The sequence below is a fragment of the Asparagus officinalis genome, chromosome 3 (genome assembly GCF_001876935.1).
Source record: "Asparagus officinalis chromosome 3, Aspof.V1, whole genome shotgun sequence".
Taxonomy (NCBI): domain Eukaryota; kingdom Viridiplantae; phylum Streptophyta; class Magnoliopsida; order Asparagales; family Asparagaceae; genus Asparagus; species Asparagus officinalis.
The window spans coordinates 6,797,169-6,823,484 of record NC_033796.1 but is presented as its reverse complement, the minus strand read 5'-3'; the positions used below and the strand labels follow the sequence as shown (position 1 = coordinate 6,823,484).

At 40.2% G+C, this 26,316-nt stretch overlaps 1 protein-coding gene across 1 annotated transcript; it reads right to left on the bottom strand.

The window, feature by feature from the left end:
* LOC109832805 (purine permease 1-like) lies at positions 9,989-15,715 on the bottom strand. The gene is given in 6 exon segments (XM_020400237.1): positions 9,989-10,520; positions 14,563-14,860; positions 15,220-15,469; positions 15,472-15,510; positions 15,513-15,555; positions 15,558-15,715. Coding segments are annotated over 6 exon segments (1,083 nt in total). The 5' UTR covers positions 15,666-15,715; the 3' UTR covers positions 9,989-10,175.

Genomic DNA, 26,316 nt, shown 5'->3' with positions numbered 1-26,316 from the left:
CTAATTCTAACTCTAACGGATCTAAAAACCTCTGAAATAGTGTACTATTGGCTATGATGCCACAGATAAAATTTTTGATCTTCATCAAGGTCAAGTCAAGTTACTTTGTGGCCCATAAATAATGGCCAAGGTTTCATATCTTAAATCTTCTGATTTTGGGCGGATGATGATATATGGAAAATATATTCACAAAATAGTTAACCTCATTTTCGACTTTTATAAAGGAGTACACTGTTTTTGCACTAGAATTCTGGAATTTCTTTTGGCAATCAGTGACCACTTTTGTAATCTAGCGTCAGTACTGGTGGACAACTTTTGAGAGTCAAACACGACGACTTTTGTCACGTTATTTTAGCCTCCTCCTCGAGGGAGGACGAGAGACAGCCAGCTTTTATACAAGGGACGAAGTAATCAAATTAAGCCGCAATTTTCCTTTTTTTCTTTATTTAATTTATTTTTTATTAGCATTAAACCTCCACTCAATACCTCTTCATGGCTTGTAGGCAAATAAAATTGCATTTATCCTAAATTTCAGGAGTTCGCTTGTAGAACTTCGCCTGAACATCCAAGCTCGCAGGAACAAAGCTCGTTCTGCTTGTTTGCCTGCATCAAATAGGCCAAGTCAAATTCGCTTGATTGCTTAACTACGCAGGCGAAGCGAAGTTCGCCTTAGCACTGGACTTCGCCAAGTTAGCTAAGCTCGCCTAAATGCTTAGTTCGCCTGAATGTTTAGTTCGCTAGCTCGCAAGTTAGCTAAGCTCACCTGAATGCTTTGCTCGCACGAGTCAAGCTCGCCTGTAGGAGGTTCGTCCACACGATCCAAGCTCGCCAACAGGGTTTAAGCTCGCCTGAACGCTTAAGGGGTTCGCCTGTTAACCTCACCTGTTCGCCTTGCTCGCTTGCAAGCTCACCAGGCTCGCCAACTTCGCCTACAATGACAGAAGGGGAAGATAACCCCGGGTCATCCTCCGATTCTTCATTCCAGTCTTCGGGGGGGACATCACGATCTGGCAGCAACTCCCGGGATAGGAGGCTCAACGAGTTCCAAAGTCAGCTCGATGCCTTGAAGATCCAGAAGAACATGAACGAGTTAGGGGTTATTAGACCATATCCAATGGAAAGGGACACGGTTCCCTACCTAGTAAAGTTCGAACCCATGAGCTTAGCGCAGTGTTATGATAAGAGATCTCACTCACAGCACATCTACTACTTCTTAGCTCAAACAAGATTTCTTACAAGGAACGACCCCATCCTGACTGGGCTGTTCATCGGGACCCTGAAGGGGGTGGTTTTTGAGTGGTTCTGTAAGCTGGAACCAAGTTCTATTAGATCTTGGGCTGACATGGAGAAATTGTTCGTGGCCCCTTTTTTTGATGATGACACGGAAGTGTTAATGTCTACTCTGCTAGCTGAAAACAGAGAAAAGGGGAGTCGGTCAACTACTTCGTGAAGAGATTCAGGAATCGGTCGTTGCATTGCTGGGACCAGGTCTCTGAGAGCACATTGATTGAGATGTGTCGTAGCAATCTATCGATCCATATTTTATCCAAGATTGGAGCGGTAGAGACCCGAACTTGGAAAGAGCTTGTTCACTAAGGTGAACAGGTAGAAAATATGCTCAAGCGGATAGATGCCGAGGAGCCACGTGAATCTCAAAGAGGGGGTAACTAGAGCAACCACACCCCTCAGAAACAATCAAAGGAGGAAGATATTTTGGCGGTAGCGGCCACTTCCTCTCCTAAATCTTCGCCGAAGCAGAAGGACAAATCTTCGGATAGCCACTTCCAGCAGAAGTACGACTTCAACGATGAGCAAGTCGTCCCAGTCCTCAGGTCTTGATCAAGGCGAGGATTAAACTCCCAGAATCAATACGACCTGAGGAAATGTCGAGAACGGATGATCCCAACTTCTGTGCGTACCAGAGGATGATTCATCATCCCACTTCTAAATGCTACATCCTGAAGGATAAGATCAAAACCTTATTAGATGCAGGCGTCTTTACCCTTCAATCCTGATTATCGCTAGAGTAGGGGTAGTCTCGATTTCTCTGCAAAACCATGTACTACCTTAATTCTTCTCTCTGACGGAGTCATGAAGACCCAAAGCTCGTCGTCAATCATCTTCAAGGTGAGTCCGAAGTCAAACATGAGCATCTGACCCCTTACCACAAAATTATCAAGTTAATGATTACCTCTGATAATTAGTTTTCTCCAAATTCCCTCGTTAATAGGATGGCGGGTTAACAAAACTATCACGTTAACAATCACCTCTGTTAGTTAATTCCCTCCAAATTCTCCCACCAATCCTCTGTAATAGGATGGCGGGACCACAAAATACTATCACGTTAATGATTAGCTCTGATAGTCAATCCCTTTTTGAAAATACTTTGTCATGTAGTGTTCTACCATGTGATGAATACATACTTGTCATTCAATCAAGATAGTGATTTACCATACGATGATGCACTATCTGATCCCTTTCGAATGTCTATCTCCTTAGAACGATCAAAAATAATGGTCTACCATATGATGTGTCTCTATCTTGATCACAGTCGTTACACTCTCATGTCACTGAACGACTTGATCATTTCCACACTGTCATTCCTGCAAATGATATTGTTCATTGATATTGGCCTACCATGCGATGTGCATCTATCCCGATCATAGTTGTTATACTCCCATGTCGCTAAACGACTTGATCATTTCCACACCGTCATTCCTACAAATGACATTCTTCATTGATATTAGCCTATCATGTCATGTGATGATACAATGTCTAGCACGGGACAAACCAAAGAAGTGTTCACAATCACTTCTGATCAATTTGCTCAAATGCTTCAAGAAGCTCTATCGAAGCAACGTGAAGAAATTAGAGCTGAGATGAAGACAGAGATGGAGTTAGCTATCTAACAAATGAGAGAATTGCTAGCTCAACGGCCTCAACCTCCTGAGTCCAGTCAGAGAGTTGAATCCAGCCGCCACATTCAGAATGTTACAAATGACAGTGATCCAGAAGTGGATGAAGTCATTATGGCCGATACACCTCCCAATAGCAACAATGCTGGGGGTGGTTTAACGGATCCTTCTAATAACGATATTAGGGGTGATTCAATAGCACCTCTCACAGGGGGCGGTCTAACTCATTCTCCTCAACGTCCTTCGAATGAAGACATAGACGAGGACGAGAAAATGAAAGAGCTTGAAAACAAAATCAACGCTTTGATAACGGCTCAAGAAGGGAAAAAGACAGGTATTCCGTGTCCCTATCCAAGAGAATGGGATTCAATACCATACCCAGCCAAATTCAATCTGGTTAACTTCACACCGTTTGAGGGGAAGAGCTCGCCTATTCAACACTGTTCTGTCATGTTGGCACCCTTCGTGGGACTGTCTTCGATTGGTACCGACGGCTCAAGCCAGGGAGCATCAATTGCTGGGATGATATGGAAAGTTTGTTCCTCAGTAATTTCTTCGATGATGACACCGAAGTATCAATCGGAACCCTTTTGGATGAGAAGCAAAAAGACGGAGAGTCAGTTGACAATTTTGTCAAGCGTTTCCGTAACAAAGCAATGAATTGCAGAGATCCTATTACAGAGGAGTTCATCCTGCAAACATGCCATAATAATCTCTCTATCGATGTCCTGGAAGCCTTGGGGGTCGTACCATCCAATCGATGTCCTGGAAGCTCTGGGGGTCGTGCCATCCACAACTTGGAAGGAGTTAAAAATCTCGGGGTGAACAAGCTGAGCACTTTCTTAAAAGAAAGAAAGCTGAGAGAGGCCAACCAATGACATCTGCAATCGTTGAGAATGCGACTCTCGATCCGAGGTTTCAAAAGGAATATTCTTTCGAAGATGATGAATCTCCACAGCCCGGTCCTAAACTCTGCGACCGACTTAGGAGAATCGGATATTATTGGCCAACTATGGTGAAAGACGCAGTCGATTACGCACGACAATGTGTAGTGTGTCAATTGCATGCAAATTATATGCACATACCCCCTGAATATCTGCATCCTTCGGCGACATCGTGGCCGTTTGAAACTTGGGGAATGGATATAGTAGGTCCTATTTTTCCACCTTCGGTTAAAGGGGACCGTTTCATTCTGGCAATCACCGATTATTTCTCGAAATGGGCAGAAGCAGTTCCACTTAGAGAAGTAAAGACGACCAATGTCATCAAATTTATCAAACACCATATCATATATCGGTACGGTGTGCCAAGGCGAATAGTGCACGACAACGGTCCTCAGTTCGTGAGCAACGCATTCATCAAGTTCTGCGGTAAATTCGGGATTAAAGACGTTTCGTCGACTGCTTATAATCCTACAGCTAACGGATTGGCCGAAGCTTTTAACAAGACTATCATCAAAATCCTGGCAAAATTGGTGAAAACCAATAAGCGAGATTGGGATGACAAACTCGGCGAAGCTCTCTGGGCTTATCGTACGACCGTCCGCACGCCTACCGGAGCCACCCCGTATGCTTTAACGTATGGGTGTGAAGCCGTTCTTCCATTGGAAGTGCAGATTCCTTCTCTCCGTATCGCTCTCGTAACGGGAATGACGACGGAAGAACATCATCAGAAACGTCTCGAGGAATTAGAGATGTTAGATGAGAAACGCTTGGAAGCTCAACAACAAATCGAGTTTTATCAAGCTAGAATTTCTCGGGCTTTCGATAAAAAGGTCCGACGACGAAGCTTTAAAGAAGGAGATCTAGTTCTCGCCGTTCGAAGACCTATGATTCTCACTTCTAAGAAGAAAGGCAAATTTGAACCTAAATGGGAAGGACCGTTTGTGATAGAAACAGTCTATTCGAACGGTGCATATCGCCTGGTTACCCAAGATGGCAACAAATTGATGATGCCAATAAATGGGAAGTTCCTGAAAAAATATTATCCGTAATATATTCAGGATAACCTGTGTAAAGCGGGAAGTTCCTAGAGAATCCTATATAGGATATTTCAGGATAACCCGAGATCAGTTCACTATTTTAAATGAGAAGCTGGTCATTTGAATAATTCATTGTTCTTTTACAACTTTTGTTGAGATGAGATTTAATGATAGTTAATCTTTCCTCAGCAAAACCTTGTAATATAATCATGGAAGATGAGATTTGATGATTTGTAATCTCACGCTATGAAACCCCCATCGGTCGGATTGATCAACGATCATCAGTATGTATCAGTCGACAGATTATTTCGTGTCAAATTCTTATGTTTAAAATCAAAATTTCCCACCGATTAGTTTGTGCAAATCAACAAACTCATTGTTATTTGCACCCTACTCCTATTCCTCACTTGGTCAAACCTTTAAACAGTTAGGACCAAAGCCAAAATCCCCTCTCGATTCCTTCCATGAACGAGAGGTCCATTCAAGTTGATCGATCAAACCTTTAAACAGTGAGGATCGTATCAAACTCCCACTTGGTCAAACCTTACTACAGTTAGGACCACAACCAAAATCTCCTTTCGATTCATTTTTGCGAACGAAAGGTTTACTTTTGAATTGAGTAATCAAACCTTATGACAGTTAGGGTTATTCAAACCAACCTATTTTCTCTAAGTGGAGATTCCACTGTGAGTTTCCTTTTCATCAGGAGATAGAATATAAAATTCTCCCTCTCCGATTCTGGGTTTATCTCTACCAACAAACAAGAGACCAGGAGATAGAATATAAAATTCTTCCTCTCCGATTTTGGGTTTATCTCTACCAACAAACAAGAGACCAGGAGATAGAATATAAAATTCTTCCTCTCCGATTCTGGGTTCATCTCTACCAACAAACAAGAGACCAGGAGATAGAATATAAAATTCTTCCTCTCCGATTCTGGGTTCATCTCTACCAACAAAAAAGAGACCAGGAGATAGAATATAAAATTCTTCCTCTTCATCATCGGGTTCATCTCTACCAACAAAAAAGAGACCATATTACTCCAATAGGTACACGAGTCTAAACTGTTTCCCTACCATCAACAGGAAGTTTCTGGAGAATATCACTCAGAATATTCTTAAGAATAACCTGAATACTCCAAATAGGTAATAGAATATAAAATTCTTCCTCTCCGATTTCGGGTTTATCTCTACCAACAAAAAAGAGACCATATTACTCCAATAGGTACACGAGTCTAAACTGTTTCCCTACCATCAACAGGAAGTTTCTGGAGAATATTACTCAGAATATTCTTAAGAATAACCTGATTATCTCCCAACGGGTATATGAGGTTAAACTGTTTCCCGAACACTCCAATAGAGCATATGAGTATAAACTATTTCTCCATTTTTCAACAACAGTTCTGATTCAAGACTTCGACAACGGCCACACGATAAACGCAGTACCGGAGGAATTTTAGCTATTCTACAAAGCACTGAGTAGACTAAAAGATAAAGAAGTCAAGGATTGAAGCCATTCACAGATCATTCTACGCAACTTCTTCAACAAAGCACTGGAGAAATTATAAGGAAAGCTTATCATATCCAAAGTGTCCCAGACTCCTCTCTAAAATAAATGATGAGTCTGAGATACTTTGGAGGGGGTATCTGTAGACGTCAAAAAATGCTTACAGATATTCAAACACCACTCAAGACGACATAGAAGAACAATATACATGTCATCAAGCAACACATGACGGCGCGGCAGGACATGGTGCCGTGGCTAAGGCGCGGCAGACCAAGGTGCCGCGGCTAAGGCGTGGCAGCCTATGGTGTCGCGGCTTAACCGCTGCAACCTATGGTGCCGCGGCAGTTAAAGAAGGATGCTGTGGCAGTTATAAGGATAGGGCGTGCTATGGTGGTTACAAGGCAGTTATATGATGATTATTTGAAGTCCACGTGGCGGCATATCAGAGATAGAACGTGTGCTGACGTGGATAGGCAGTTAAACCACGAAAAAGGTGGTTAAAGGTCGTGGGAGAACTGTTTCAAACACGTATGAACGTGGGTGTAACTGCCCCTTTAGCCGCGGCAGTGTCGACTGCCGCGCCCTTTGGCCGCGACATTGTCGACTGTCGCGCCCTTTAGCCGCGACAGCATCAACTGCCGCGCCTAAAGAGGCAGTTGTTGATCGGCTATTTCTTCAGTTATCGTCTAAGGAGGCTATAAATACCCCCCTATGGCCATCATTGACGAGAGAGAGCATTTTGGAGCAGAAGAGGCTTAAGCTTTTGGTGAATTAGAGCAAAAGAGAGAGTCTTCCTTCTTCACAAACATCTTCAAGAAGCTTTTGGCGATTCCTAGAGATCTAAGCTCTGACTTGATCTTTAGAAGAGTGAACATCTTACATCGATAAGATATTCGCTTCAAATTCTTACTTCGATAAACGAAGGAAGAATCATTAAACCCCTCACGGTTCAATCAGAATCTGTGATTTTGTGGTCCACGAGTCAAAGCGCTCCCGGCACAGGCAAAGATCCCACGCAAGCAGCGATCCAAACAACGATCCTGTGTTTGTTTCTAAAAAGTTGTAATTTTCCTTTTGTTGTGTAAAAGAAGTCTTATAAAAAGACTATCTCTTTTGAATTTGTTGTAATCGACCGAAGATATAATGAATTCCATAACAAAACCAACTTTTGACGCAAACAGTTATACTCTCATGTCACTGAACAACTTGATCATTTCCACACCGTTATTCCTGCAAATGACATTATTCATTGATATTGGCCTACCATGCGATGTGCCTCTATCCTAATCACAGTCGTCATACTTTCATGTCATTGAACGGCTTGATTGCCTTCGCACCGTCATCCCAACAAATAACATTATGCATTGATAGTGACCTACCAAGAGATGAGCCCCTATCTTTCCCCTTATTTTCAAATAGTGACCTACCAAGTGATGGGTTACTATTCATCAACGATATCACCACACCCCAACAAGCCTACCATGCGATGAGCCTCACTTTCAAAACACCAGATTGAGTTGTTATAATGAACGACACAACCAAACTCGATTACAACTTAACCGTTGTAATCATGTTCAAACACTTAATCCAACTTCTCGAATGGCTAAGGATAGAGGAGAAATCTTAGCATTGAGCTTAATGGAAACTCCTCGACAACGTACCATGCTAAGGGTAAAAGCATAGCTAGTCCAACTCAAATGACAGTTGGTAAAGACAAATCAAGTCCGTTGATAGCTGATGATTTGCTAAAAATCCTAGATGGTGATAATGAGCTACATCTGAAGAGCTCAACTTAACCAAAGTGATCGAGTTCATCAGTAAGGTGTCTAACTTCGCCTAAACCAATGAACGATGAGCATTTTTTATTCAAAGTATTCCAGACCCCATGCAACCTGATTTGGGTATGAAAACTTTGAAAGGGATTTTATAGGCAAATAAAATTGTCTTTATCCCAAATTTTAAGAGTTCGCCTGTAGAACTTCGCCTGAACATCCAAGCTCGTAGGAACAAAGCTCGTTTTACTTATTCGCCTGCATCAAATAGGCCAAGTCAAGCTCGCCTAAATGCTTAACTTCACAGGCGAAGCGAAGTTCGCCTAAGCACTGGACTTCACCAAGTTAGCTAAGCTCACCTGAATGCTTAGTTCGCCAGCTCGCAAGTTAGCTAAGCTCATCTGAATGCTCCGCTCGCACGAGTCAAGCTCGCCCGTAGGAGGTTCGCCCGCATGATCCAAGCTCGCCAACAGGGTTTAAGCTCTCCTGAACGCTTAAGGGGTTCACCTGTCAACCTCGCCTGTTCACCTAGCTCGCCTGCAAGCTCGCCATGCTTGCCAACTTCTCTTGCAAGATCGCCAGGCACGCTAACTTCGCCTGCAAGCTCGCTAGGCTTTCTAACTTCGCCTGCAAGCTCGCCAAGCTCGCTTGAGCGGTTAAAAACTACTTACTTGAATTGTGAGAGTGATTACGCCCACTTCCCACGTTTTAAAGGGGTAGTTATGATCTTTCTCTGCTATAAATAGCCATATTCGGCTATAGAAAAGGAGGGCATTGGACGGAGCATTAAATCTCCTTTGTGCATTCGGCTTTCAAGCACCTTAGCTTGGGTATTCAAACTCTGATAAATCTTCTACCACGCGACGAAGCTTATTGACAGTATTGTTCGAATCCTCAGGAGAAGAGGACCGAACTTTGAGATCTCAGCATACTCGGCCTACAAGCAATCAAGCACTTTTTTGGCCTTCGAACTCATCCAACCAAACTTCTACCACACGCTGAAGTTTGTCCGCAACCTCGTTCGAATCGTCAAAGGGAAGCAAACTCGACACGAGCATCGAGGGAGGCATCCTATCGCCCCAAAGAACCCACGTTAAACAAAGAAATATCGAATCAATTTTCTCTGTTTCTGTGTAAAAGTCGATTTCGATTGTAACACACAATCAATCAATACAAATTTTAAGATCTATTTTACGAAAAGATGGATACTGTAGAATTAATTTACTGGGGATTGCAAAGGCCCTGATCATTTGCTCAGGAGGGGGGGGGGGGGGGAGGCATGATAGTTGAGAGTGCTTTGGATTGCCAAACTCTACCTCTATGTTTGGGATGTTTGGGATTTACTAATTGAGGTGAAGGTAAAGAAAGGGAGGGAAAATAGGTGAGGGAGGGAAAGAATTAGAAAGAGATGAAAAAAATATAGAAAAATAGGACTAGGGTAGGGGGAAAAAGAGATGAGAAAAGTATAGAGTTATGTTTGGATGTTTAGTAAAAGAAATAGAGGGGAATCATTTCTTTGCTATTGGATTCATCGTGAGGATTCAAATTTTTTCCCTCCATTACATTCCATTACATATCGTGAGGAGATTCATATTCGTGAATCCAATGGCTAAGAAATTGAGTTTGGTACCAAGTTCCTCCGGCCATATTACACACACGCATATATCAAATTTGATATGAAATACATACTCAAATATTGCTAATAAAAATCATATATATATATATATATATATATATATATATATATATATATATATATATATATGGGAGAAGTGTTCCTAAGGTGACGCTTTAGATAATCATCTAAGGACGGGGCCTAAAATCACATGATTAAGTTACATTATGGATGATCCGTTCCGTTGAACTTGATCTACATATTCTAAAACCCACAACACATCAAATTTGGGGTGAACCCGTCGTCGTTTGTATATATATATATAATTTGATGTGAAATACATACTCAAATATTGCTAATAAATTTATTGTACCATGCAATGTTTGTTATGTATTTGTGCTTTGATTTGAAAGAACTGCATCCTCCATTTTCTTCTTCTTCTTCTTGTTTTCTAGATACTCTCCGTAGGAGTAGGAAGCCAAACCCCAGAGGGACAAAACAAGAGCAACACCTTTTTCACTGCTGAACTTCTCATGGAAGAGTATGACACCCAAAACCTCGACCATCGGGATGAACACTGCGATGAGTATCCCGGCCAGCAATGTGTTGACACAGAAGATAACTCCGACCGCACCGAGAAAAAAACACTGCCAGAAGAGCACGGACCAGACGATCACCAAGTAGTACTTGGTCTCTCCTAGTCCGTAGTTCTTTGCTTCTCTTGAAATTGCCTGCAATTATTACTATAGTCATTACTTAGTGGGTAGTAAACTCCATTTTGAAAAATAGACTCTAAATGGACTCAATAGCTCAGTGACACGAGATTTTAGATTCTCTGTACTTTCAAAAAATAATGGATAGATCGATACTAATTTAATTTTAACTGTTAATTACTTAAAGAATGGCTGTCAACGATCATGATTCAAAAATTGGGCCGAGATTTAATTCAATTTCGACGGTGGATTAGTTAAAGGATGGTTGTCATCTGTTAAATTATGAATTTTCGTTCCAAATATAATATTATCGCACTCATTCCTATTTACCATCTATTTAGGACCCGTTTTGTGTTGATATTTTTAGGTAGCTTCTATTTTTTTTAAAGAAGCGTGTGATAATAATGTTTGGAAAAAAATTAGTATGCTTATTAAAATTAACTACTACTGCTTTTAGGGTGTACTTTTAAAAATAATCTGGGGATGCTTTTAAAAGTAGCTTTTGTTTTTGTTTTCCTCCAGTTCATGCCATATATAACCTTTAAGCTTTTAACAATGCCTTTTATTATTAATAAATATAAAATTAATATCTATGTGCATCATTAATAATAATCAAGTACAATTTTAGCAAACACATTAACTGCTTTTTGAGCAGCTTTTGATTTATCAAATGACTATTTTCAGCATCTTATACAAGTTACTTATATAAGCTACTTATATAAGTAAATTATTATGAGCTTAATCAGTATCAATTGCCCTTAGTTAAATGCAAGAAATATAAAGGATATAGTATGTATTTACATCTAGGGTGCACGTAATGACAATCATCATTAAGTATTAAGTAATAGATGATTATTTGGTCAAAATAGTGGTATATTTACTTATTTTATACGGTGAAGAGGACCCAAATTCATCTTAGCTCGGACGATAATAAAAAAGAAAAATTTGTGGACTAGTATACTAATTTTACTCAAGGATCACTGAAAAGCTACTCTATTATCCGACAATGATTCGGTGGATACAATATATGAAGAGTTATATAGGAAGTGGAGTTCATAAATATAATGCATTTCCCTTGTTATAATCATATAAATTAGATGATCTATTTTATAGTTTTCGCGAAAAAGAAAAAAATTGTTGCCCAAACAAAAGAATAATAATATAAAAAAAGAAGCAGCAGGAAAGATCCGAGAAATGTCATTGTCTACATAGATAACATACACAGGTATGAATAGTGCGCTAGTTGAATAACATCCGTAGGTATGAATAGCGCGCTAGTTGAAGTATGGAATCAAATGCATGCGATGAGTAACATGGAATTGTCCATGACTTCTTGTACGTGATACCAGGCTTTAAGGATGTGACTATTGAAACATGATTACGCTAATATGGATTTGGATCTTCTCCACTACAAAAAAGTAGTGCAGAGACCACTATTTTTAATCTCAAGCGTTGATTATTTAGTAGGCGGTTATGATACAATCTAAATCTAACACTTACCATACTCCCGTGTATTGCACTCATTTATAATTTGCACTAAAAGAAAAAAGCATAACCATCAACTAGATAATCAATGGCTGTGATTATGTAGTGGTCCCTCCACTATTTTTTTTATAGTGGAGATGATCCGAATCCCGCTAATATTTGTTGCTTGAAAGGAAATAGATGGAAAAATTGTGTCTAGGCCCCGAAATTAGAACCCCATTGTGACCCAGTACTCATGTTTTTGAGGCATATATTTAGGCCCATGGACCCAACTTTTCATGTAAAAAAAAGCCCTCCTTAACTATATTTATCTCCCATCCTTATATTACCATTTATCTTCTTCCTCATCTCCCTCTTCTTCTTCTTATACTAAAAACATGCACCTTCTTCTCCTCCTCTTCTCTATATCGCCTCCACCATTCTCCTCCATTCTATTTCCATCCTCTTCTTTCCATTACCCATCATCCTCTCTTCTTTATCAAGCTTCCTTCTCCTCCCTCGTCTCCCCTACATGTCAACTACATTCTCGTCTTTTTCCTCCCTTTTCCTCCTCCAACCTCCTTTTTCCTCTCTTTTTTCACCTTTCTCTTTCCTCCAATCTCATCCGTCGCACCTTCGCTTTCCTCCCCTCCCATCCCCCACATTTTCCATTCCACTTCCACAATTCTCTGTCCTCCTCCTTCTTTATCTCCATATTCTTCTCAATCCACAACTATCACTATATCATCCAAAGGTCATTTTTAGGCTCAAAACGTGCATCTCATAAAGTCACATCAAAACTAACCATTTCATTTAAAGTTAACATCTAATGATTAAAGTTAACATTATTTAAAGTTAACATCTAATGATTAAAATTAACATGTGAGATCTAAAGTTAACATGTGAGTTATAAAAAATTATCATCTAACTTTAGAAATCAATATAAACGCTTTGATATTATCAGATATTAACTTCATCATATGTTAACTTTAGACCTCACATGGTAGCTTTAATTATTAGTTGTTAACTTTAGACATTTCATGTCAAATTTGGGCCTCACAGGTTCACTTTAAATGTTAGATATTAAATACAAATTTTAGATGTTAACTTAACTGTTAAGTATTAACTTCATCGTGACTTTAGGAGATGATTGTTTTAGCCAAAAGAGATAGAATTTTGAGTGATGTAACAATAGTTGTAGGAGAAGAAAGAATAAAAATGATAAAGGAGAGGTGTGATGGCGAAAAAGATAATAATTGAGAAATGATAAGAGAAGAGAAGGGGGATGTAATGACAGAGGTAATGATACAAAAAATGTTGGTTAAGGATGAGGAGGAGAAGGAGGAGAAATTATTCGTAGGTTCATGAGAAAAATTATTAATGTGTTAAGGAGGAGGAGAAGGAGAAAAAATTATTCATGTGTTCATGAGAAAAATACAAAGAGATGACAGGTTGGGGTGGAGGGGGAAAAATTGTTTTCAAATGTTCTAATTTCGGGGTCTGGGCACAATTTTTCTAATAAATTAACATGTATATATGTGAAATTATAATAGAAAAACGAGGATCCAATTTTATTGTAGATGGTCATTATCGAACCAACGAAAAGGGTCCAAATGACCAAAGACTAGTCAGCTCAAGGGTGTTCACACATATATATGTTATTAATAATGCACGTCTGTTTCCGGTATTAATTGTCATTTCCCTTTTGCTCCCCAAGTGCTGCTAATGATCCAAATCTCGACTAGAAAAAGAAAAAAAGATTCCAATATATTCGGCCGTCTTTGCGGGTTTTATCTACGCTAGAAACAATTGAAAGAGTACAGCAAGAAGCAACAGATGCGGACTTTTCCAACAATTCAAATAAACAAATACTTAATTAATCATCATAATAAAGTCTGTGAAAGACTAAAACGTCATCCTATAAAAAGTATTCGCAAGTACTTTGGATCAACCTAGCTAGGGGAAAAAAGCTCTTGGTACAGCTCATACGTAACCTAATGACATATATTTTTTTAATATTTTTTTTATAAGAACGTGGATAAACAATTTCCCATATTGTCTCAATTATGAGAATTATATAAAGCGTAGATACAAAAGATGATGCTCTCCTTGTAAAAGCACTGCGTGCAAAGTAGTGGTTCGCCTAATCTTTATTACATCTATCCATTAATTTCCGCAGGATATAATTTTTTTAATGTTGATACTTTGAAACTCTATTTTGATAATTTGATATCCCAAACTGTTAAAAAAAATGGACATTAATTTTGTTCAAGAATATCAATACTGAAAAGTGAGTGATCAAGGAACATATTTTCTTACTAAATTTCATATCTATAAGTTTGTGAAAAGTGAAATACAAAGTTAATTAGAGCTTGGGATATTAATCAGCTAAATTACGAGATTGATATTAAAACTAGTACCTAATTGACGTCAGTTTGTAAATTTGAGGTGTCTAATTGCGACGGCAGAACTTCCTGTATCGAAGTTTTTTTTAAAGGTCGGAACCTAGCTAGGGATATTAGATTGAAAATAACACTATAATTAGATTTACCCTTAATTAATTGACTAGCTAGGTTAGTTTTAATATGACACTAACCTGAAAATCTTCGTTAACGATCATTCCAACGGCACAAAAGGCCGTCGCAAAAAACCCCATGATGAGCTGCATCTCCATCACCAACGTGTAGGTTATCTCCTGCCTCGCCTTCTTGTACATCAGCTCAATCAGCGGCAAAATCAACCCGTACAACGCCGCGGCTCCCAACGTCAACACGAACCCGAAGTAGTAGTTCCTCTTCGACACTCCCTCGGGCCTGTCCCCGCTCGAGTGCAGCCCCAGCAGCGCCGCCCCCACCGTCAGCAGCGCCACCGAGTTTATCGAGAACGCCGTAAACCTTAACGTTATATATCACAGAAGGGGAAAATCAGTTAGCGGGCGAAGATACCACACTTTCAAGGAGCACACAAAAAAAAAAAAAGATTCATATTTTTCTGAAACTTGAAATACAAAAGTTGGTAAATTGCACTAAACCTCCTTGAGAGCTTTCAATGTTATGTGATAAAGCCTCGATAGTTATAAAATCGCGCTAAACCCAAGGGGACATAAGTGGCAGATCCCGATACTAAAGGGGTCTATGTGCAATTTACCCTTGTTTAAATAACTAACAGTACATATAATTTGAAACTTAACCCGGGTTTTTTTTACATTAATAAAAAAAAACGAAAACCCCCTCAAAAAAAACATGCAGCAAACCTTTGCCTCACAATCAAGAACGCGAACAGCGCCGTGAACGCGAGCTGCGTAGAGATCAACAACGCCGACGTAGAAACCGGGAGGAAGGAGAGGCCGTAGGCGTAGAGGAAGTCGTCGAGTCCGGTTGAAAGTCCGATGGCCGCGGACGCCGCGAAGATCCTCCAATCTGCGAGGATGGCTTTCGCGGCGGGGTCACGCGGCCGGCGGTGGAGGAAGGAGAGGGAGAGGGGGAGGAGGACGACGGGGAATCGGCGGTCTCGAGGAAGCTGGAGAGCCAGTAGCGGGTCGCGCGTGGTCGAAGTAGAGGCGCGGAGACCAAGGGCCGCGACCGGTGTTTGGCCGAGAGCCATGAGGATGATGTTGATAATGACGACGGCGAGCTTGAGGTTCTTGCTTAGTTTGGGTTTGGGTTGGGTTGGTTTGTTGGTTTGGGACTCGACTTCCATTTTTTTTTTCCTTCAATGAATTGAGAGGGTTGAGGAGTTTGGAGGTTTGCTTACACCGTGCAGATGAATTTTGGGTTATGATGCCGTAGGATATATAAGTTTTGTTTGGAGCATGTCTTTTTCTGGACGATGAGTTATTTAATTGATCCGATCGATTCCCCTACAGCTATCCAAGATGAATCCTACAAAAAAAATGCAGTACAATGTTTAAAATAAGGCTAAATATCACTATTGGTATTTTAATTCTATCCTATTTATCAAAAAGTTATTTTAATTAGTCAAACCTGCTTTAAGGTATTTTAATTGATTCAACTTACCAACAATGCTTTTTTTCTCGTCGGCGACCAGTTTTCCGACGAGAGCTCATCACGTGCGTGGCACGTGATGACTTCAACTGTTTTTTAGCTACTGATATGGCACGAATTTTCTAACGTGGCAGTGTTTAAAGGCGGGATTTAACCCTCTAAAAATCCCAATTCACCCAAAATACGACAAATATGTGTCACATTAGCACCTAAAAACAATTTAAGTCATCACGTGCCACGCACGTGACGAGCTCTCGTCGGAAAACTGGTCGCCGATGAGAAAAATGGCCTTGTTGGTAAGTTGAATCAATTAAAATGTCTTAAAGCATGTTTGCCTAATTAAAATACATTCTTGATAAATGGGGTGGAATTAAAATACCAATATGGGTATTTAACCTTTAAAATAACGATAACAGAATAATGCTTTATTTCCTATTAACGATTAAAAAAGGAAAAAATGGCCATTACATAGGTTATTTTTTAGAACAAATTTTCAAAACAGCCCCAAAAAGATTTTTATTTTTCAAAATCAGCCTGATTTTTATTTATTTATCAAAATCGACCCACTTTTTGCCACGTGGGCTTAATGAAGTTCCTAAACAGTCGTGGTTGGCAATCCTGACTGTTTAGGATGGTGTTAAACCCTAATTAGAACCATTAAACCCGAAATTTTTATATCCTAAACAGTCGGGGTTGGCAACCCCGACTGTTTAGGAACGTCATTAAGCCCACGTGGTAAAAAGTGGGCCTATTTTGATAAATAAAAAAATCAGGTCGATTTTGAAAAATAAAAATCTTTTTGAGGCTGTTTTGAATAATTCCTCTTATTTTTTATTATTTATTTACATGATTTGAATTTAATAATTATAATTATTGAAAATTCCAAATATAACATCATGATTAGGGGGGAAACACTTTCTTACTGTTTAATTTGACAAAATGTAAAAGATACTCATAATAATTATAAGAATAGGAACAATATATCATAATAATAAAAATCTTTTAATTTAATACAAGCTATATAGATTTACCAGGAAATATCACAATTGAATACTTAAATATATAACATAAATTTATAACGTATTCAAAATTGCATTCATTTTATTTGCCATATCCATAGTTTCGCAACCACATTATGATGTCACCAAAACAAAACTTGAAAGCTTCACAAACAATTCAAAAGAATATACCTAACTATTTCGAGTTTTAATAAAAGATAAGACTCTCACCTCTAGAACTTATATTGAAATAACATAAGTTATATTAAAACAACGCATATTATATTGTAATAACAAAGAGCTATGATGTGTCTAAGTTATGTCGTAAGGTGACGTAACATTTAGAGCCTGTTAGGTTACAAGATGCAATATAACGAGTTATGTTTACGGGCTTTTCTCAATAATGATGTAGAATTTTTATTATGCCATAGACTAGTACGTGTCTCGGTACACGCGATGCGATTCATTCATAACATAACTTGGAGGAGCGTTTTAGTTGAATTGTCAAGAGAATTGATGATCTCTTATGTTGGGCGCAGAGTCACGCCCACCGCCGTGGAAACGGTATGTCCTGAGAGAGCCCTGACTTTTGTTTTCACAAAAGTACAAGTCAAACTCGATATCTGTGTTTCGTTTTGTTTTCACAAAAGTACAAGTCAAACTCGATATCTGTGTTTCGCGAAGGAAACCCAGACTCAGTAGCGAAATATCTCTGTTTCGCGAAGGAAACCCAGACTCAGTAGCGAAATATCTCAGCGAAGTGAGATATCCACTCTTCCTCTGATCAGTGCAAGGACTGAACTATCGATGGCACCTGCAAGTAAACAAATAGTTATGACAATACAAAGACGAGATTTGCGTGGTTCGGCTAACTAGCCTACGTCCACGGGAGGGGGTTTCACTATGAAGGAAAAATACCAAACTTATACAAGTTCTCTCTTCCTCTCTTTCTTTTCTCTCAAAAAACTCCACTTGAGATTTTTCCCCACTCAATAACACCTCCACCCCTTCTCTATTTATAGGAAACCAAGGGGAGGGAATGCTAAGAATTTAGGCGGGAGAAGAAAACGCGGGAAAAAAAACAAGCGCGCACGAGGGAGCAGAAAATATCAGCGGGAAGAAAAAAATCCCGCGCGTGGGCAGCCGCCCATGAAATCCCACCCACGTGGGTGGGCCCCCTAGTCTCATGCGTCCACAATTCTCCACCTTGTACATTATTTGATAAACCTCAAATTTTGGACGAATACCAGAAGAACCCCATGAACTCCACCAGAGAGATATCCAGGCCAAACCAGCTGCGTCACTATACCGCGACTGCCTACGTACCCTCCACCGGGATCAAGCTAACTGTAGTTCTGCAATTATTCTCCAACATAGTGTCCACCTCACCTCCATCATCGCCCCGAAGGGCCATGCCCTCTTGGGCATATCAACACGGGCTGATATGAAGCAAGTCCAAGCAATGTTGGAACTTGCTGCCTGTCACTACCTTGGTTAACATGTCTACGGGATTCTCATTCGTATGCACCTTCATGAGAGAAATATATCCTTCCTCTATGACATCCCGCACAAAATGATACCTGACATCGATATGCTTGGTACGAGCATGGTGAACTTGATTCTTCGCCAAGTGAATCGCACTTTGACTGTCGCACCACAGGTTCACGCTCTCCTGCTCTAGAAGACCCCACAGCCACAGTGCTTCCTTTACTCCCTCCGCCATAGCCATGTACTCGGCCTTTGTTGTAGAAAGTGTCACTATAGCCTGCAACATCGATCGCCAACTAACTAGAGCTCCATGTATCCTGAATACATAACCAGTAGTAGATCGCCATCTATCTAGATCGCCCGCATAATCTGAGTCCACATACCCGTCGACCTGACATGTATCTCCACCAAAACACAGACTCGTATCCGCGATACCTTTCAAGTACCTCAGGACCCATTTCATCGCTTCCCAGTGCGCCTTTCCCGGATTCGCCATGAATCTGCTGACTACACTAACCGCCTGTGAAATATCAGGGCGTGTACACACCATTACGTACATTAAACTGCCAATTACACTAGGATAAGAGACACGCTCAATGTGTGCCTTATCTTCCGCTGTAGTGGGAGATTGTTTACATGAAAGCCTAAAGTGTGGAGCCAATGGGGTCACCACCGACTTTGCACTTTGCATCCCGAACCTCGCGATCACCCGCTCTATGTAGCCCTTCTGACTCAAGAACAATCGCCGATTCGCCCGCTCTCTTCTAATCTCCATACCTAGTATTTTCTTTGCAGCGCCCATGTCCTTCATCTCGAACTCTTTGCTGAGTTGAGATTTCAGCTTATCTATCTCCACCTTGTTCTTCGATGCAATAAGCATGTCATCCACATATAAAAGGAGATAAATATAATCACATCCACGAAGCTTCCGAATGTAAACACAACAATCATAGTCGCTTCGGGAAAACTCATGCTTCAGCATGAATGAGTCAAATCGCTTGTACCACTGTCGCGGAGATTGCTTCAATCCGTAAAGTGACTTCCTCAAGTGACATACATGATTCTCCTTGTCCTCAATCTTGTATCCCTCAGGTTGATGCATATAGATCTCTTCATCCAAGTCTCCGTGCAAGAAGGCCGTCTTGACATCGAGTTGTTCCAGCTCAAGATCACCATGAGCAACAATACTCAATAGCACCCGAATAGATGTGTGTTTCACCACCGGAGAAAATATCTCATTATAATCCACACCCTCTCTTTGTGTAAACCCCTTAGCCACTAGCCTCACCTTGTACCTTGTACCACCGAGCTCTGAAGGATCTTCCTTTCTCTTATACACCCACTTACAACCAATGGCTTTTCTTCCTACGGGCAATGGGACCACCTCCCATGTTTGGTTCTTCCGGAGAGATTCCATCTCCTGCTCCATCGCAGCCAACCAACTCTCACTATCCTTGTCTCGAATAGCTTCCTTGAAGGAGACCGGCTCATCTTCCTCCACCGAGAGTACGTACTCAACCAAATTAACATGCCCATAGTGCTTCAGGGGTTGATCAGCCCCCAGCTTCTGTACCTGCTTATCTACTCGCCTTGGCCTAGTGGATGCCAAGCTATCCTCGAGCTGTTGTTATTGTAGTGCCTGTGTATTCTCCTGCTAAACCTCCTCCTGCTTAAGCTCATCATCTACCTGATTTCCCACTTGAAAACGACTAGAACCTGGTTGGTCTTTAGGTTCTATTTCAATAACCTGGAACTCGGGAGTCCCAACAGTCTCAACACCACCATCTTTGGGCACCCTAGCAATCATGGACTTCTCATCAAACGTAACGTCCCTGCTGATCACGAACTTCGAATCTTCTGTACACCAAAGGCGGTAGCCTTTTACGCCCTTTGCATACCCCAAGAAAATTGCCTTCTTGGCCCTCGCGTCAAGCTTTTCCTCGTTGACGTGATAGTAGGCGATACATCCGAAAATCCGGAGCCTCTCATAATCTGCATGCTCCCCTGACCACACCCGATAGGGTGTATCACCGTCCAATGTCGAATGTGGAGATCGATTCACTATATAGCAAGCTATAGCAATCGATTCTGCCCACCATTCTTTGCCCAAACTAGCATATGATCGCATACTCACTGCTTTCTCCCGTAGTGTTCGGTTCAGTCTTTCCGCGATCCCATTCTGCTGTAGTGTAGATCTAACTGTCCAGTGTCTAGCAATGTCCTCCTAATCACAGAACTCCTTGAAGGCACCGTCTGTGTACTCTGTACCGTTGTCAGATCTCAGCGTCTTCAATTTCTTCCCTATCCTGTTCTCAACCATCGCCTTCCACTTCTTGAATTTCTCAAATACCTCATTCTTATGCTTCAGAAAATAAATCCAAGCATACCTAGAATGATCATCTATGAATGAGACAAAATATCTGGAACCACCCTTGGAAGTTGTCGAAGTCGGACCCCAAACATCCGTGTGCACATAATCTAGAATCCCTCTGCTCTTGTGCTTGCTCCTCAGAAACTGGACCCTGTGTCCCTTTCCATACACACAATCCTCGCAAAAATCCATGCAAGGCTTCTTCAGATTCTTTAGCAAACCCTCTTTACCAAGCAGATCCAGACCCTTCTCTGACATATGCCCAAGCCGCCTATGCCATAACCGTGTGTGCTCACATGGGTCTCCACCACTTCCTTAAGTTCCAACTGTTGCATCTCCCGTTACCGTCGTACCCGAGAGAGTATATAGATTACCGTGACGAATACCCTTCATCACTGTTAAGGAACCCCGAACAACCCTCTTCACTCCATTCTCTGTTACAATCTTGCAACCCCCAGAGTCCAAAACTCCGACTGTAGATTCTTCCGCAAGCCGGGAACGTGTCGTACGTCCGTTAGGGTTCGAACCACTCCATCATGCATCTTGATTTTGATATCACCTAGCCCCACCGTTTTACAAGCATGGTTGTTCCCCATCAATATGGTTCCACCATCAATGCTCATGTAGGTAGTAAACCACTTCCTGTTTGGACACATGTGGTAAGAGCAACCAGAATCAAGAATCCACTTTCCGGAGGTATCCTCGCCATCCGTGATGACATAACATTCCTTATCGCTCCCATCCTCTGAAGCGTAGCTCGCCTCTTCCTTGCCTTCTAGTCTTTCAGTCATGTTGTTATTCTTTTTCCCACCTACTCTCTTGTTAGGACAATCGAACTTGAAATGCCCAACTTCACCGCATTTGAAACACGCTCGTCCCGCAAGAGGTCTCGATTTAGATCTAGACTTTCCTCCCTTGCCTTTTCCTCGCTCATTGCCTCTTCCTCTGGCAAACAGTCCCTGTGCTTGTTTTTTGTTACCACCAGTGGTCATATCACTAGTTATAATTTTTCGAAGATCATCCGCTAGAAGCGACGTTCTAGTTTCATCCATCGATAAAGTATCACCCACAAGCATCAGTGTTTGTACCAGGTTCTCATAAGACTTCGACAGAGATAGAAGTAGTAGAAGCGTCTGATCTTCGTCTTCCACTATCACCTCAATGTCTTTCAAGTCTGATGAGATCCTATCAAACTTGTTGATGTACTCCCGGATTGACGAGCCCTCCTCCATCTTGCAAGTATACAATTTGGATTTTAAATGGATTCTGTTCGTTAGACTCTTCGTCATGAATGTGCTTTCTAACTTCAACCACACACCCGCAGCCGTTTCCTCCCCGTCTACCAAGAAAGCTACATCCCTCTCAAGGCATAGAATAATCGACGCTCGTGCTTCCAGATCCAGCTCCTCCCAATCCTCATCAGACATATTTTTATGCTTCTCTCTTCCAGCCAAAGCCTTCTGCAACTTTTGCGAAATCAGCGAATTTTTCATCTGCATCCTCCAATAGGAAAATTTATTTTTTCCATTGAATTTTTCAATCTCGTACTTTCTAATTTTATTTGTTTTACTTGTAGAAGTCATTTTCCGCTTGTATTATGTAAATCCGCTTCTCTCAGGAATTTTTAACAATTACTTGTGTTTTACCACATAATATTCAACCACCACCTCAAATCGGAAGTTCTACCACCACCAATCTGATCAAGGGCTCTGATACCAATTATTGGGCGCAGAGTCACGCCCACCGCCGCGGAAGTGGTATGTCCTGAGAGAGCCCTGACTTTTGTTTTCACAAAAGTACAAGTCAAACTCGATATCTGTGTTTCGCGAAGAAAACCCAGACTCAGTAGCGAAATATCTCAGCTAAGTGAGATATCCACTCTTCCTCTCATCAGTGTAAGGACTGAACTATCGAGGGCACCTGCAAGTAAACAAATAGTTATGACAATACAAAGACGAGATTTATGTGGTTCGGCTAACTAGCCTACGTCCACGGGAGGGGGTTTCACTATGAAGTAAAAATACCAAACTTATACAAGTTCTCTCTTCCTCTCTTTCTTTTCTCTCAAAAAACTCTACTTGAGATTTTTTCCCCACTCAATAACACCTCCCCCCTTCTCTATTTATAGGAAACCAAGGGGAGGGAATGCTAAGAATTTAGGCGGGAGAAGAAAACGCGGGAAAAAAAAACAAGCGCGCGCAAGGGAGCAGAAAATATCAGCGGGAAGAAAAAAATCCCACGCGTGGGCAGCCGCCCATGAAATCCCACCCACGTGGGTGGGCCCCCTAGTCCCATGCGTCCCACATCTTAGATCTTTTTAATGGAATTTTCCAATGGTAAGAGTATTTCCATAATTTTTTTTTCGAAGTATCATGGGTGGACTCCAACCAAGTAGTAGAGTAACATATAAGAACTTGAGTGATCGCATAATAGTTAGTAATATCAACGATTTCGGGAAATACTACTGATTTAATTAAGGGACTAGCATTCGAAAAGCCCCAGATACGTGAATACGACCCGTTGGCTTCAACTAGTCGATCCTCGGAATGATAAACGAAGGATGATGGAGATTTCTTAGGACCACGGAAGAAGTCGGTCCGGATCTCAATCAAACCAAGAATCACTAGCGAACAGGACATGTTGCCTTCCTGGCGCATGGTCGAAGTCTCTATCTGCAGACCACAATGCAATGTATAAGAGCATCTCCAACAGCTTCCCCAAAATTTTCTTCAAAATGGAGAAACAAAAGTCATATTCTCCAAATTATTTTTGCTCAAACTCCAACCCCTTCCCCATTTTAAAAAATCGCATTTATTACAATAATAAAGCTCTCCCCAAAAATTTGGAGAATGCTGCAGATTTGGGGAAGGCTCCTTATTTTTTCTCCTCCTTCCCTATTTTGGGGAATGGGATGGAGAATCTGTTGGACCAAAAAAAAGCTCTATATTCTCCAAAATTGAGTATTTCAAGAAGATGGGGAAGCTGTTGGAGATGCTCTAATAAAAGTAGGAATGTAACGAAGAAGAACATTATTCAAGCAAGTGTGGGCAAACGTGCCCCCACTCAAGAAGTTGTTTTTTCTTTTGCTATTAAGACTCTAGCGTACGTATTTGCCCCCACTTGGTCTCTCAGACACATAACTATCATGGTATTTACAATTTAGTTTTATTATAGCCAACTTTTAAGTAAAGTATATATACTTTTAACTATAATGACATGTATTTTAAATAGATGCCCATATTGTTAAATATAAAATGGATTTTTAACTAAATGCAATTAGTTTGATAAGGCTTATTCAGTGAAATCCAAATACTCATTAATTAATCCTAATTATCTCTAACTGATCCCTCTGTCATTATGGATAAATCCATTCAAGAGATCAAATCAAAACGAAAAGTGCGACTACTAGAGAGATAGAATGATTTTGGATTGGGTACAATCTTTAAGCTTTATATGTTCTAAATACTTTGCATAATATTTGGTTAGAATTATTTTTGCTTAAGAGCAGAACTTGTGAATTGTGATATAGTGGGTAAAGTTTAGTTGTGTAGTGGGGAAAAAAATATGGCTTGACAATGGCCAGAATCAATCAAAACACTTTCTGAAGTGGAAAATTTTTATTTTCTATTTTAGCATTATTAATCTCAATTTATAGTAGTTATTATTATTTCCAATTATACAAAATATCATTTAGTTGTATATTTTAAAATAGGTCATAGATAAATTTTAGAAAGATCATAACTACCAAGATAATGTCAAGAGTTCTTTGAAGCAATAACTTCTGATATTATATTTTATTAATATTTTTTTGCCCCCACTAGCTAATGGGTCCTGGCTCCGCGACTGTGCCCAGTGTATCTCTCTTTCAAATAAACAATTACTGCTCCAATCTAATCGTGTTGCAACAAAGGAATGATGCGACTACACTATCAACTGCCGCAAGAATATATGCCTTTAGGAAAATGATAGGGGCACACCCCCAACCACATCCCAAACCACACCCTCTCTCTCATATGCTACAGTGCACCGGGCCCCACATGAGATTTTAAAATTTTAGCATATGAGAGAGGATGTGTGGTTTGGGATGTGGTTGGGGGTGTGCCCCTAGTGCCACCCATGCCTTTAAACTGAAGTTGCCAAAAACTACGCTATATCCTTCTGATATCAGACGACAATGAACACATAATTCATTGTAAACGAACAATTACATAGATTAGTTCACTGTATACAGATTACGGACGCTTAGTTACGATAGATGTTATAGTTTTATATTCTAATATGTCCAACTACTTCAATCACGTACAGAGACATGGAAGTTTCTTGGTTCAAATATGACTAAACCGTACTTAAATGCCCTACAACTCCACCAATGTTGCACTTAAGTGATCTATATTTTAAAACCGAGTAAATCAATGCCCTAAACTATTTAAATATTATTCTAAATGTCATAAAGTTTTAAAATATTGTGCTTTGCTGCCCTCTTGTTTACCCAATGATGTATATAAACACCCTGACTTTGTAAATGGCCTCATTTAAATACCGTAAATTTTCTAAAAGTTACATTTTACTACATTCTTTTATGTGTTGTTCCTGGAGAAATTGGGTTTTTTAAGCTTTTGAGTATTTATTGTAATATTTAAATACTTTAAGACATTTTATTATTTGCTTGGCTTTAAAATAGAGGTCACTTAAATGCAACGTTGGTGAAACTATGAGGCACTTAAGTGCAAATTAGCCTTGAAATATAGAGGCTAGTTATCTCATACTGGTTGATTTGGGCTCTTCATGTCAAGCAAGCTTTGTTCGATGATAATTTGGCTCTTCCTCTAAATACCAGTGTTTTAACTGAATGGATTCATGATTGATTATTTGTAATTAAGCTATGTGTAATCTGCAAGAATTTGTAGTAATGAACAATGAAAATAATTGTTATGTAAAATTATAACTATCTACTCTCTCTCTCTAGTGTAGTTAAGGGAATCTTTAATATGGTAACAAAGCAACTTAAATTTGAGTTGTATACTAGTTACGGAGTTATAAAGCAAATTTAAATCATCACCGCGACGGTGAGTTTTGGTGCAGTTGTTAGATCTTATAAAAACTTGATATCTAAACCATAAAGCCATGATTAATTCAAAGAGATTTACAAGAATCAAAAGAAAAGAGCGGAAGCTTATACCTGAATCCATAGATTAAACTTGAGATGGGTTTTGGATCTTCTAACCTTAGGGTTTCTCTAGCCAAATTTCTCTCTAGATGGGGGTGAAGAGAATTAGAGAATGTAACCCTAGATTAGGGACCATAACCCCTTATTTATAGATGTTGTACATTTACAATTTGGCTCCTCATCAAATCACAATTACAACATGGTATCTGCACATATAACCCCATGATTATATTTAAATACTCATTAACCCAAATTGATTGATCACTTTAGTGGGTTATCCTGAAGGATAGCAATACACACAGATTAATCATATATGGCCACA